At 53.3% G+C, this 11,986-nt stretch overlaps 1 protein-coding gene across 1 annotated transcript in view; it reads left to right on the top strand.

The window, feature by feature from the left end:
• Nucleotides 1–1,845: 1,845 nt before the first annotated feature.
• Nucleotides 1,846–11,986, top strand: part of STRC (stereocilin) — a 17,094-nt gene continuing 6,953 nt past the window's right edge. The window contains exons 1-18 of the mRNA XM_027084134.1: nt 1,846–2,056; nt 2,364–3,149; nt 3,239–3,263; nt 4,012–5,266; nt 6,235–6,297; nt 6,408–6,518; nt 6,690–6,856; nt 7,025–7,211; nt 7,328–7,443; nt 7,712–7,844; nt 8,218–8,400; nt 8,684–8,722; nt 8,890–9,057; nt 9,218–9,283; nt 9,764–9,889; nt 10,204–10,262; nt 11,089–11,212; nt 11,326–11,438. Of these exons, the coding sequence (XP_026939935.1) occupies nt 2,011–2,056; nt 2,364–3,149; nt 3,239–3,263; nt 4,012–5,266; nt 6,235–6,297; nt 6,408–6,518; nt 6,690–6,856; nt 7,025–7,211; nt 7,328–7,443; nt 7,712–7,844; nt 8,218–8,400; nt 8,684–8,722; nt 8,890–9,057; nt 9,218–9,283; nt 9,764–9,889; nt 10,204–10,262; nt 11,089–11,212; nt 11,326–11,438 (3,767 nt within the window). The 5' untranslated portion in view covers nt 1,846–2,010. The remainder of the gene's footprint in view (nt 2,057–2,363; nt 3,150–3,238; nt 3,264–4,011; nt 5,267–6,234; nt 6,298–6,407; nt 6,519–6,689; nt 6,857–7,024; nt 7,212–7,327; nt 7,444–7,711; nt 7,845–8,217; nt 8,401–8,683; nt 8,723–8,889; nt 9,058–9,217; nt 9,284–9,763; nt 9,890–10,203; nt 10,263–11,088; nt 11,213–11,325; nt 11,439–11,986) is intronic.

The following is an 11,986-nucleotide window of genomic DNA, read 5'->3' as shown; positions in this document are numbered from 1 at the left end:
CATATTGAGCTAGTCTAATAATAATAGTAGTCACATTTAGTGAGTGTTTATTCTGTACCAGTGTCTGGCACATAATGGGTGCTTACTCTTTTTGAATGAATGCCAGGCACTGTGCTAAATACTTTAAATGCCTTATCAAATTTAATACTCATGACAACTCTATACTAGTATTTCTCCTTTTTACAGAAAAGAACACTGTGCCACAGGTTTAGAAACTGCCCAGGACACACTGCTAGTATATGCTGGAGCCAGGACTTGAGCCCAGCCATCTCATTTTTTGCTACCCTATTAGCAAAAAGAATTTATTATAAGAGGGTTGTTATAGAATCAAGGGTGGAAATTCAAGTGGATTGCAGAATGGGCTGGAGCCAGGAGCTAGAAAGCTGTTGGGAACCCAGGCCGTATTCTTCCTCTGATTCTCCTCTCTGCTTTTCAGACTAGATGTACCTTTGATAAGCAAAGAGAAAATATTGGCAAAGTGATACAATAGATCATTTCACTGGTTCTAACTTTTTGACTCACCTTGGAAAATCCCAGCACTGCCCTCACCTCCTTTGATTGCGTGGGCCAAGGTATTCTATTTCTTTGGGCCTCCATTTCCTCATCTATAAAATGAGAAGTTTTTAAAAGAGGATTCTTCAAGTCCTTTCCAGCTCTAAAATTCTATGATCGTGGGCTTCCCTGGTGGTGCAGTGGTTGAGAGTCCGCCTGCCAATGCAGGGGACACAGGTTCGTGACCCGGTCCGGGAAGATCCCACATGCCGCAGAGCGGCTGGGCCCGTGAGCCATGGCCGCTGAGCCTGCGCGTCCGGAGCCTGTGCTCCGCAATGGGAGAGGCCACAACAGTGAGAGGCCCGCGTACCGAAAAAAAAAAAAAATTCTATGATCGTAAATGGACCTTCCAGGACAGAGGCACATTAATAATGGATTTAAACGTATGGGTTTGGGCTTTAGAGAAGGGTTCTAAGGAGAGAAGGACAGAATATGGTTTGAGTGGAGCCTGTGGTGAATTACTGTTTAGAACTGGTGTCAGGTAAAGGCCTTGGGGATATATAAACGGAGGGCAGAAAAGACTTCTCACCCTGACCAGATCAGAGAGATGGATCTCTCTGATCTATGAGCAGTTTCTGTGTGTGTGTGTGTGTGTGTGTGTGTGTGTGTGTGTGTGTGTGTATGCATGTGGGGAATAGCCCCCTTGCATAGTCACTTAATCTGGTTTATTTCTTTTCTCACCTCAGAATTTTCTAAGGGCTTTCTCCTGGGCCACAGGAAGAGAGCCAGAGGGAAAACCCAAACACTTGAATGGCCTAATGAGCAAGTCACTCCTCTCTGTGTCTATTTTCTTATCCATAAGATGAGAGGTTTGGTCTGTGTGATCTCTGAAATCCTGCCCAACTCTTAACATTTTGTGGCTCTGGGTACTGAATCAAAAGCCCCTCTCTTCCTGAATGCTCCATCCTTAGACCAGACCTTTGTCTTCATTCCTCTTCTCTGTTTACACCTGGCTGCCCAGATCCGTTCTCCTGGCCCCCTTTCTTCTTCAATTCCCTCAAATTCTACTTGCTTTTTAGCTCCTTTGGGCCCTCTTTTGTTCTTATATTTCTATTGTTGTTTATTTAATATTATTTATATATATTTCTTATATTTCTGCAGACCCTCCCAGATTACACTCCTGATCTCCAGAACTGCTCCATCTCTATGTCTGCCTACTCCTATCTGCATCCTGGCTCCTCACTGAAGTTATATCCTTGGGTTCCTCTGAGGGCCCCCTGGGATCCCCTATCATTGGTCCCTCTGACAGGCACACCCTTCTCCAAAGCCAAAGGATCAGGTATTCAGTGGCTCAGGTGACAAACCTGCTGTCAGGTTACGGATATTGTTTCCTGAAAGACCACACTACAGTGTCAGTGGAGACTCAGGCTGCCTGCAGTGCCCTGCCCTCACCTGGCTATCCCACACAAGGTGAGAATAACCAGAACTCACCTCTAGTACCAGCGCTTACCTGGAAACATGGCTCTGAGCCTCTGGGCCCTGGTGCTGCTGCTATCCTGTGGAGGTGAGAGGAACAGTGAGCTGGGCTGGGGATGAAGGGGATGGTTGCTGGAAAGAGACTTAAGAATGCAGAGATTAACTGGTTCGAGAAAAAATAAAGGGGCAAGGAAGAGGGGCGGAGACTGGAGCTAAGGGAGAAAATGAGGGTTAAGAAATCAGGCCAAGACTTACTGTAGGGTGTTGAAAGGGACTCAGCTCACCATCTTTTTCACCTCATCTTTATATCTAGGCAGGGACTGGGCTCCAGGGCAGGGCTGAATTTGGGTTCCAGGCTTTTCCCTTTCAGTGATCTCTGGTTTCTCTTCTTACAGTGACTCTGGCCCCTACTGGGCCTCAGTCCCTGGACCCTGGTCTCTCCCTCCTGAAGTCTTGGCTCTCCGTTCTGGACCAGGCTCCCCAGGGGTCCCTCAGCCGCTCACGGTTCTCTGCATTCCTGGCCAACATTTCTTCTTCCTTTGAGCCTGGGAGGATGGGGGAGGGACCGGTGGGAGAGCCCCCACCTCTCCAGCCCCCTGCCCTCCGGCTCCATGATTTCTTAGTGACGCTGAGAGGCAGCCCAGACTGGGAGCCAATGCTGGGGCTGCTGGGGGATGTGCTGGCACTGCTGGGACATGAGCAGACCCCCCGGGACTTCCTGGGGCACCAGGCAGGTGTGCTGAGTGGACTTGCAGAGGTGCTGCTGGGAGCCTTAGTTCCCGGGGGACCCCCTAGCCCTACCCGGCCCCCATGCACCCGTGATGGGCCCTCTGACTGCGTTCTGGCAGCTGACTGGTTGCCTTCTCTGCTGCTGTTGTTAGAGGGCACACGCTGGCAGGCCCTGGTGCAGGTGCAGCCCAGCGTGGACCTCGCCAATGCCACAGGCCTCGATGGGAGGGAGCCAGCCCCCCACCTTTTGCAGGGTCTGTTGGCTTTGCTCACCCCAGTGGGGGAGCTGGGCTCTGAGGAGGCTCTTTGGGGAGGTCTGCTGCGCACAGTGGGGGCCCCCCTCTATGCTACCTTCCAGGAGGGGCTGCTCCGAGTCACTGACTCCCTGCAGGATGAGGTCTTTTCCATTCTGGGGCAACCAGAGCCTGATGTCAATGGGCAGTGCCAGGGAGGTGAGTGCTGCTGGGGCTGGGGCTGGGCTGTGGCAGGGCAAGGAAGGGTGAGACTGGGGTAGTTCTCTTCCTTACTCTTTCCCTCCTAGGCAATCTTCAGCAGCTGCTCTTGTGGTAAGTAACAGGAGAGGAATTCTGAGGGATTGGGTGTGGGACGTCATCAGCCTCCAGAGCGGAAGAGGAAACTGATGGGAGGGGTGTAGTTTACAGGTTTTTGAGTGTGACTATCGAGGTTGGTGTCCCAGCTCTACCTCTTCCTAGCCATGTGACCTTGGGCAGGTTATAGCTTCATTCTATGCCTCAGTTTCCCCACTTGGGAAATATGGATAATATTAACTACCTCAGAGTTTTTGCAAGGGATTAAATGAGTTGATACTGTATGTGTAAACCACTTAGAACTGTGCCTTGCACATGGTGCTTGATAAATGTTAACTAATAAAGATGGGGTATGGAAAGAAAGGACGGGATTGCTTCCTCCACCCCTTACTGTTTCAGTACAACAGTGCCAGAGCACAGACGGACATATTCAGTTGCTGGGCAGATTTCCTGATCTGAGGCCAACCAAGGGTTGTGTTTAAGCTGCCTAAAAGCGTATGCAGAAAGGAGAAAGAAGGGGGCCGGGTGGACAGAAGGGACTCCAACTGCTCCTAGCTGATTTTTGTGCCTTGGCGGGACAGATCTCTCTCCCCTTTCCCCCCATTCCAACATTTAAACCGGTAACACCAGTACTCCCAGCGACCTCACTTTTGGAAAAGCCTGTGCTTGCCACCCTCCCTGCAGGGCTCTGGGCCGGGGCCAGAAGTCTCAACCTGAGGACATGTAAACTGATCAGATGCTCACCTGCTCCTCCCTCTGCATCCAGGGGCATCCGGCACAATCTCTCCTGGGATGTGCGGGCATTGGGCTTTCTGTCTGGATCGCCACCTCCACCCCCCGCGCTCCTCCAATGCCTGAGCACAGCTGTGCCTCTGCCCAGGACTTCCCAGCCCTCAGCCCACATCAACCCTCGCCAGCGGCGGGCCATCTCTCTGGAGGCCCTCTGCGAGAACTCCGCAGGCCCAGCACCGCACTACAGCATTTCCAACTTCACCCTCTACGTGATCTGCCAGCACATTAAGCCTGTCTCCCCGCAGCCCCCTCCCAGCACTGCTGCCATCTGTCAGACAGCTGTGTGGTATGCAGTCTCATGGGCACCAGGTGCCCAAGGCTGGCTCCAGGCCTGCCACGACCAGTTTCCCGAAGAGTTCCTGGAGGCAATCTGTAGCGACCTCCCCTTTTCCACCCTGTCGTTTCCCAACCGCCGCTTGGTAAAGCGGCTCTGTGCGGGCCTGCTCCCACCCCCTACCAGCTGCCCTGAAGGCCTGCCCCCTGTCCCCGTCACCCCAGAGATCTTCTGGGGCTGCTTCTTGGAGAACGAGACTCTGTGGGCTGAGCGGCTGTGTAGGGAGGCGAGCCTGCAGGCTGTGCCCCCCAGCAACCAGGCTTGGGTTCAGCATGTGTGCCAGGGCCCCACCCCGGATGTCACGGCCTCCCCACCCTGCCACATTGGACCGTGTGGGGAACGCTGCCCAGATGGGGGCAGCTTCCTGATGATGGTCTGTGCCAATGACACCATGTACGAGGCCCTGGTGCCCTCCTGGCCTTGGCTAGCAGGCCAGTGCAGGATAAGCCGTGGGGGCAATGATACTTGCTTCTTGGAGGGGTTACTGGGCCCTCTTCTGCCCTCTCAGCCCCCACTGGGACCGTCCCCACTTTGCCTGGCCCCAGGCCCCTTCCTGCTTGGCATGCTGTCCCAGCTGCCACGCTGTCAGTCCTCCGTGCCGGCCCCTGCGCACCCCACACGCCTACACTATCTCCTGCGCCTGCTGACCTTCCTCCTGGGTCCAGGGGCCGGAGGGAAGGAGGCCCAGGGGATGCTGGGTCAGGCCCTGATGCTCTCCAGTCTCCCAGACAACTGCTCCTTCTGGGATGCCTTCCGCCCCGAGGGCCGGCGCAGTGTGCTGCGGACAGTCGGGGAGTACCTGGAACAGGAGGAGCAGCCGGACCCCCTGGACTTTGACCCCACTGACAGCTCCAGCTCTGGTGTAAGCAAGATGGAGCTGCTGGCCTGCTTCAGCGTGAGTGATCTGCCAAGGTGAAAGCTCCTGGAACAGAGGGAAGGGCCTCCATGGGAATTCTCTACTATATTACTGAGAGGCAGTAGTGTAGTGCAGCGGTTAAGCCCACAGCTCTGGAGTCATACAGGCTTGGGTTTACATCTTAGTTCTGTGATCAACCCTGGACAAGTTTTTAACCTCTCTGAGCAATATTTTTGTCATCTGCAAATGAATGGGGAGAATAATGGTGCCACTCTTTTTAGGGTGGCTGTAAGGATTACATCAGATAACACATGCTGTGGCCTTAGCACTAGTATATGATATAAAAACAATATATAATAAATGTTATCTCATTATTCTTCCTGACTTTTTGATTTTCCCCCTTTCTGCTCCGGAAAGGAAAGGGATCAAGTTAGAGGGCTCTAATTCTGTCCCTAGAGAGTGAGAATTGGAAACTGGCAAAATATAGGAAGATAAGGCAGAAATGAGAAAAATTCAGGGTGATTGCAAATCGGAAGAGTTGGGTTTCAGGTTCAACTATGCCACAAGTGAGGTTTTAGGCGAGTAATTTAATTTGGTTTTCCTGGGCTTCAGTTTCTTCTCTGTAGAGTGAAGGGGCTGGAATATGTGAATACCTTAGTTCATTCATTGAGTTCCGCTTACTTGTAAGGCACTTTGCTAGGTTCTGTAGGGAATATAAAGATTCCTTACTCCATGTTAGGGCCCACTTTCTCGAGTCCTGGGACCAGTGAAATGTAATAATTTGGTTCATATCTACAAGTATTTACTGAGCCAACTATGGCCCTGGCATGGGAAAGGCTATAGCAGACGTGGTCCCTGACCTAAAGGAGTGTAACATCTGAGCAGACACACATACTAGCTTCGGATGAAGGACAAGCATTCTAGCAAGTGGAGTTGGAATGCCTGGGGAAGCCGCAGGAGGGACAGAGGAGACAGCTCTCTTGGCATCTTGTCTGTCTCCCCTCCAGCCTGTGCTGTGGGATCTGCTCCAGAGGGAGAAGAGTGTTTGGGCCCTGCAGATTCTAGTGCAGGTAACAGATGCGGGGGGGTGGGGGGGCAGTATGCGGGTGGACTGGGTGATAGCTGTGGCCTGAGGTCCCTGCCCAGTGAGGCCATAACCACCATGACCTCCTACTCCCAGGCCTACCTGCACATGCCACCAGAAAATCTCCAGCAGCTGGTGCTTTCAGCGGAGAGCGAGGCTGCTCAGGGCTTCCTGACGCTCATGCACCGTTCCTGGGCCCAGATGCAGGTGGGCACGGAGGGAGAAGGGAACGAGGGTGGCGGGGGAAATCTAGGAATCAAGAGCACCTGGAACTAGGTAGGCAATGGGCTCGCTCTAGCAGAAGGAGGAACTCAGCAGGGGAGATGGCCAGAAGAGTGGGCATCCCCAGAGCCGGCATTCATTCCTGTGCCCCCACAGGTGCCACCATCTGAGGAGCAGGCCCTGGGTCGTTTGACAGCCTTGCTGCTCCAGCGGTACCCGCGCCTCACCTCCCAGCTCTTCATCGATCTCTCACCACTCATCCCCTTCTTGGCTGTCTCCGACCTGATGCGCTTCCCACCATCCCTGTTGGCCAATGACAGTGTGTAAGGACCTTGTACCACTCCTCCTGACCCTGTCAGGGTCAGGCCAATCCCCCCCACCTAGAGCAGCCCCTTCGATTAAAACTGGGGAGTCTCCTTCCTGTCCATGACAGCAGGTCTTCACAGAGCCAGGGAACAGGGCCAAGGGCTAAGACCCATTACTCTCCCCAGCCTGGCTGCCATCCGGAATTACAGCCCTGAAATGAGGCCTGAACAGAAGGAGGCTCTGGCACGGCGACTGCTGGCCCCTGAGCTGTTTGGGGAAGTGCCCGCCTGGCCCCAGGAGCTGCTATGGGCAGCGCTGCCCCTGCTCCCCCATCTGCCTCTGGAGAACTTTCTGCAACTCAGCCCTCGTCAGGTATGTGGACGATCCTTTATTTGACTAGGCTGTTTTCTGATAGGTGGGATGGGAGTCAGTGGCATGTCTCCTAGTCCCACAGTGACCCCAACACAAGCTGACCTTCCCCATCTCAGATCCAGGCCCTGGAGGATAGCTGGCCAGCGGCAGGTCTTGGGCCAGGACACGCCCGACATGTGCTGCGCAGCCTGGTGAACCAGAGTGTCCAGGATGGAGAGGAGCAGGTGCGCAGGTGAGTGGTTGTGGGACCGGTGATCACGGCCAGAGCCGGGGAGAGGCAGGTACAGCTGCCATGATGGGTTGGGGTCCTAGAAAGGAAGGGGCAAGAGAGTAGGCAGTGGCCCCTGGCGGTGTAGGGCTCCAGGAGAGAGGCCTGTCTCTGGCATCCATATTTCCTAGTTTAGCGGTTGGAGTGCTTGCTCCATGTACCCACATGGTCCCTGCCTTAGTACCAGCCTTAGTACCAGCCTCAGTGAAGGCCAGCTTCGTGCCCTCTTCAGGCTGGGGCCCCTCGCCTGTTTCCTGAGCCCTGAGGAGCTGCAGAGCCTGGTACCCTTGAACGATCCAATGGGGCCGGTAGAACAGGGGCTGCTGGAATGTGCGGCCAACGGGACCCTCAGCCCACAAGGACGGGTGAGCCCCTCGGCACAGGCCTACAAGACTCCAGGCTTCCCGTGGGGGGTGGTCTGTGTGGAGGATGTGCCCAGTCATCTCAACCAAGCTTGAGCACAGTTGGTGCCAGCCCTTGTCCCACCTTGGCTACCTTCATTCCTTACTTCCTTACTCCATGGCCATTCTTATCTGTTACCACCCCTTCGGGACCCTGCTCCATCTGGTCTATGACATCTCGAACATATCCTTTGATGTCTTGAACCCAATCTGCTCCTCTCCCATCCCTGGTTCCAAGCCATTATCCAGGCCCTGGGAAATCCAGATGTGGGATTAGAGAGGAGGCTTAAGGTTCACCTGTCTTTTCTCTCCAGTCCCAGACCTTCTTTGGTTACAGGTAGCATATGAACTTCTGGGGGTGTTGCGCTCATCTGGAGGAACTGTGCTGAGCCCCCAGGAGCTTCGAGTTTGGACCCCTCTCTTCCCTCAGCTGGGCCTCCGCTTCCTGCAGGAGCTGTCAGAGCCCCAGCTTAGAGCCATGCTTCCTGAGCTGCAAGGAACCAGTGTCACACCTGCCCAGGTGGGCCTATCTCACTCCCTGGCTTCCATCTGCCACCCACGGAACCTCAGTCAAGAGAATTACATTCAAGGATACCACTGGGCCCCCTGAAGCCTCCTTTTCCTCTGTCCCAAGGAGGACTCCCTCAACCCCCTTCCTCAGATGAAGAAGAGCCCAGAGCCAGGCTGGTCACTGGTGTGGTAGAGAGGGAGCTGGAAGTTTTGGAGGGCGGGCCCTAGGGATCTGCTTGGGACCTGGCTGCCAGGACCTGAGAGCTGTTGTTTCCTGTCCCATCCTCCCTTAGGCTGCCCTACTGCTTGGACGGCTCCTCCCTAGGCGTGACGTGAGTAGCAGCAACTTCTCAACATCCCCCAGAGCTCTCTGTCCACCCCACTTTCCCTGGCTCCCTCTCAGCTCCCCTCATACCTGCCGCCTTTCTGTACTGTGATTGTCCTCTTCCCTACCACCTGGCCCAGCTTCTTCAGGCCTCTTGTCTCTCTTGCTCCCCAGCTGTCCCTGGAGGAACTCTGCTCCTTGCACCCTCTGCTTCCAGGCCTCAGCTCCCAGACATTCCAGGCCATCCCTAGGCGAGTTCTGGTTGGGGCCTGTTCCTGCCTGGCCCCTGAACTGTCACGCCTCTCAGCCTGCCAGACCGCAGCACTGCTGCAGACCTTTCGGGTATGAGAGCAGCAGGGAGGATGGTCAATCAGGGATGAGGGCTCTGGTTGGGAGGAGGGCATCTTCCCTGTGCCCAGGGAAGGCCCCTCAAACCTCATCACTTTTACACACACACACACACACACACACACACACATACACGCATCTAATTCTCATGCAGGTGAAAGATGGAGTAAAAAACATGGGTGCAACAGGTGCCAGTGCAGCTGTGTGTATCCCTGGTCAGGTACGTGTGGTTTCTCCCGACTGAGCTCCTCTCCACATCCCAGGGATGTTTCATATGGCTGGTGCTGCCCCACATTCTCTCCCTGCAGTGGCCCCGAGAGTCCAAGCTAGCTCTGTGCCCACCAAGACATTCGTAGCTCTCCCCAGAGCCAGTTGCAGGACAGCATGACATCCTAGAATGTCAAAGCCACAAGGGTCTGAGAAATCTTCCAGGCCAGTCATCCTGTTTTCAGATAAAGGGACCAAGGCTCTGAGAAACTGAGGGAGTTTAGTCCATCAGGTGCCTAATCAGCAGTGACACTTGACCACCACGGCCTTTTATGTGAGGGCTCTTGGGTGTGCCCTGTTAGAGTGGCACATGCCATTCCACCCTTCTCCTAGTTTTGGTCCCTTCCTGTCCCCATGGTTCCCCTTCTTGTTTGAGGCCTGAGTCCAGACCCTTTCACCTATCACTACACTGCTACACCCACCCCACCGGCAGCCTATCCCCACCACCTGGCCAGACTGCCTGCTGCCTCTGCTCCCACTAAAGCTGCTACAGCTGGACTCTGCTGCTCTTCTGGCTAACCGAAGGCGTTACCGGGAGTTGCCCTGGTCTGAGCAGCAGGTAATTCTTCCCACTACCCCAGAACTCCCTTCTCTCACTACTTTCCACCTCCCTCACCTATCCCTCAGGCGTACGGCACATTATCCCTAGCATCCCTTATGATGTGACCTACTTTGCTCTTTCTTTTTCCCTCCTCCCTATTGCCTCATTTCTGTCTCTCTCTCTCTCTCTCTCTCTGTCTCAGCAGTGGGCATTTGGGAGAGTAGGAGGCTGGTGGGACCCACAGGGTGGAGAGGCAACAGTGGGTCCAAGGCATCATAGGTCCTTGGGCAATATCTCTGCTGGGAAGTGGCTCCTCTTTCTTTCTCCTGTAGGCACAGTTTCTCTGGAAGAAGATGCAGGTGCCCACCAACCTGACCCTCAGGGATCTGCAGTGAGTAACTTGTGTTGAGCTGTGAGTTTAATTCAACTAACATTTTTTGAGTGCTTACCATGTGCCAGGCACCATGTGATATGTGGGGGAGTGGGGGTGTGAGGATCAGTGATGCATAGCCTCAGCCTGGGGGTCTTCTTCTGGCTCCTCCTCCCCTGACCCTCCTGCCCTTCCATAGCACAGTATCTATCCTGACTGGGTTCAGGTCCTAGCCCCATCACCTGTTTGTGATCTTGGGCAAGTCATTTAACCTTTCTAAGCTTCAATTTTTCCTTCTGTAGAATAAGAATTAAAATGGTACCTTCCTACTACCACAGCATTGTAAATCAACTATACTCCAATAAAAATTTTTAAAATGAATAAGTAAAATGGTACCTTCCTATAGGTTGTGAAGATTAAATGAGATAAGGCATAAAAGGTACTTAATACAGTGTCGGGCCCAGTGTAAGCTTCTGGTAGACATTTGCTAATTAATCCTTCAGAGCCGCTGACCAAGCAGGAATAAACAGGAGTTAAGTATCACCTTACTTCCACCCACAGTAAAAGAACCATGGGCTTCTGAAGACGTGGCTCTAGTCTCACTTTACCACATTTCTAGTAGAATGATGCTGGGAATGTCACCTGACCTCTGTAAATCTTTATTTTCTTCTCTGATAAACAGTGATGATGTTGTGGGAAGCCAGTGAGAATATCTATGGAAAGATATTTCTCAAACTGTAAATTACCGTAAATGAACATCTGTACTTGTGTTGAGAATGTTGATATCAAGGAGCAGACAGGCTGTGGCACGTGTTGAATGAGCATCTACCCACTCACACATCTACAGGGTTCTGGGTACTCTGGCAGGGGGCATGTCCTGTGAGTTTCTGCAGCAGATCAACTCGATGGCAGACTTCCTTGAAGTGGTACACATGATCTATCAACTGCCCACTGGGGTTCGAGGGAGCCTGGTGAGAGGGGTGCTTGCGCATTAGTGGGAGCAGGGAGGCGGGGACGCTGGGTATAGAACCCAGCCTCTATGCTCAGCTCTGTCCTAAACCTGCTTCCCTACCCTGTCCTACAGAGGACCTGTATCTGGGCAGAGCTACAGAGGAGGATGACAATGCCAGAGCCAGAGCTGGCAACCCTGGGGCCAGGACTGAGTGGGCTGGACACCAAGCTACTCCTGGACTTACCGTAAGGCTACAATTGGAGATACTGGATTCTCAGAAGGCTCAACCTAGGGTAGAAGATCTGCCCTTAGGAAATACCTTAGAGGTGGTGTTTTTCTGTCTGGTGGTTCCCTGACATAAGTTACGGCCTAAATCAGAGGATTCTTTTCAAAGTTGTGCTAGGGGAACTTTCCTGGTGGTCCAGTGGGTAAGACTGCATGCTCCCAATGCAGGGGTCTCAGGTTCGATCCCTGGTAGGGGAACTAGATCCCGCATGCATGCCACAAATAAGAGTTTGCATGCTGCAACTAAGAAGTCCGCATACCGCAATGGAGTCCGCATGCAGCAACAAAGATACCGCATGACACAACTAAAGATCCCATATGCCACAACGAAGATCCCGCGTGCTGCAACTAAGACCTGGTGCAGCCTAAATAAGTAAATATTTTTTTAAAAACGAAAAACAAAGTTGCTCTAGGTATTGACTGGCTCCCCAAACAAGGCCCCAGTATGGGACACCTGAGCGTGGCAACATTGTGATGTGAGCTGCCAAGCAATATATATATATATATA

The sequence above is a fragment of the Aethalodelphis obliquidens genome, unplaced genomic scaffold (genome assembly GCF_003676395.1).
Source record: "Aethalodelphis obliquidens isolate GAN/ISIS:26980383/991018 unplaced genomic scaffold, ASM367639v1 scaffold51, whole genome shotgun sequence".
Classification (NCBI taxonomy): domain Eukaryota; kingdom Metazoa; phylum Chordata; class Mammalia; order Artiodactyla; family Delphinidae; genus Aethalodelphis; species Aethalodelphis obliquidens.
Note: the sequence above shows the minus strand (reverse complement) of the source record. Positions and strands in the feature narration are given on the sequence as shown.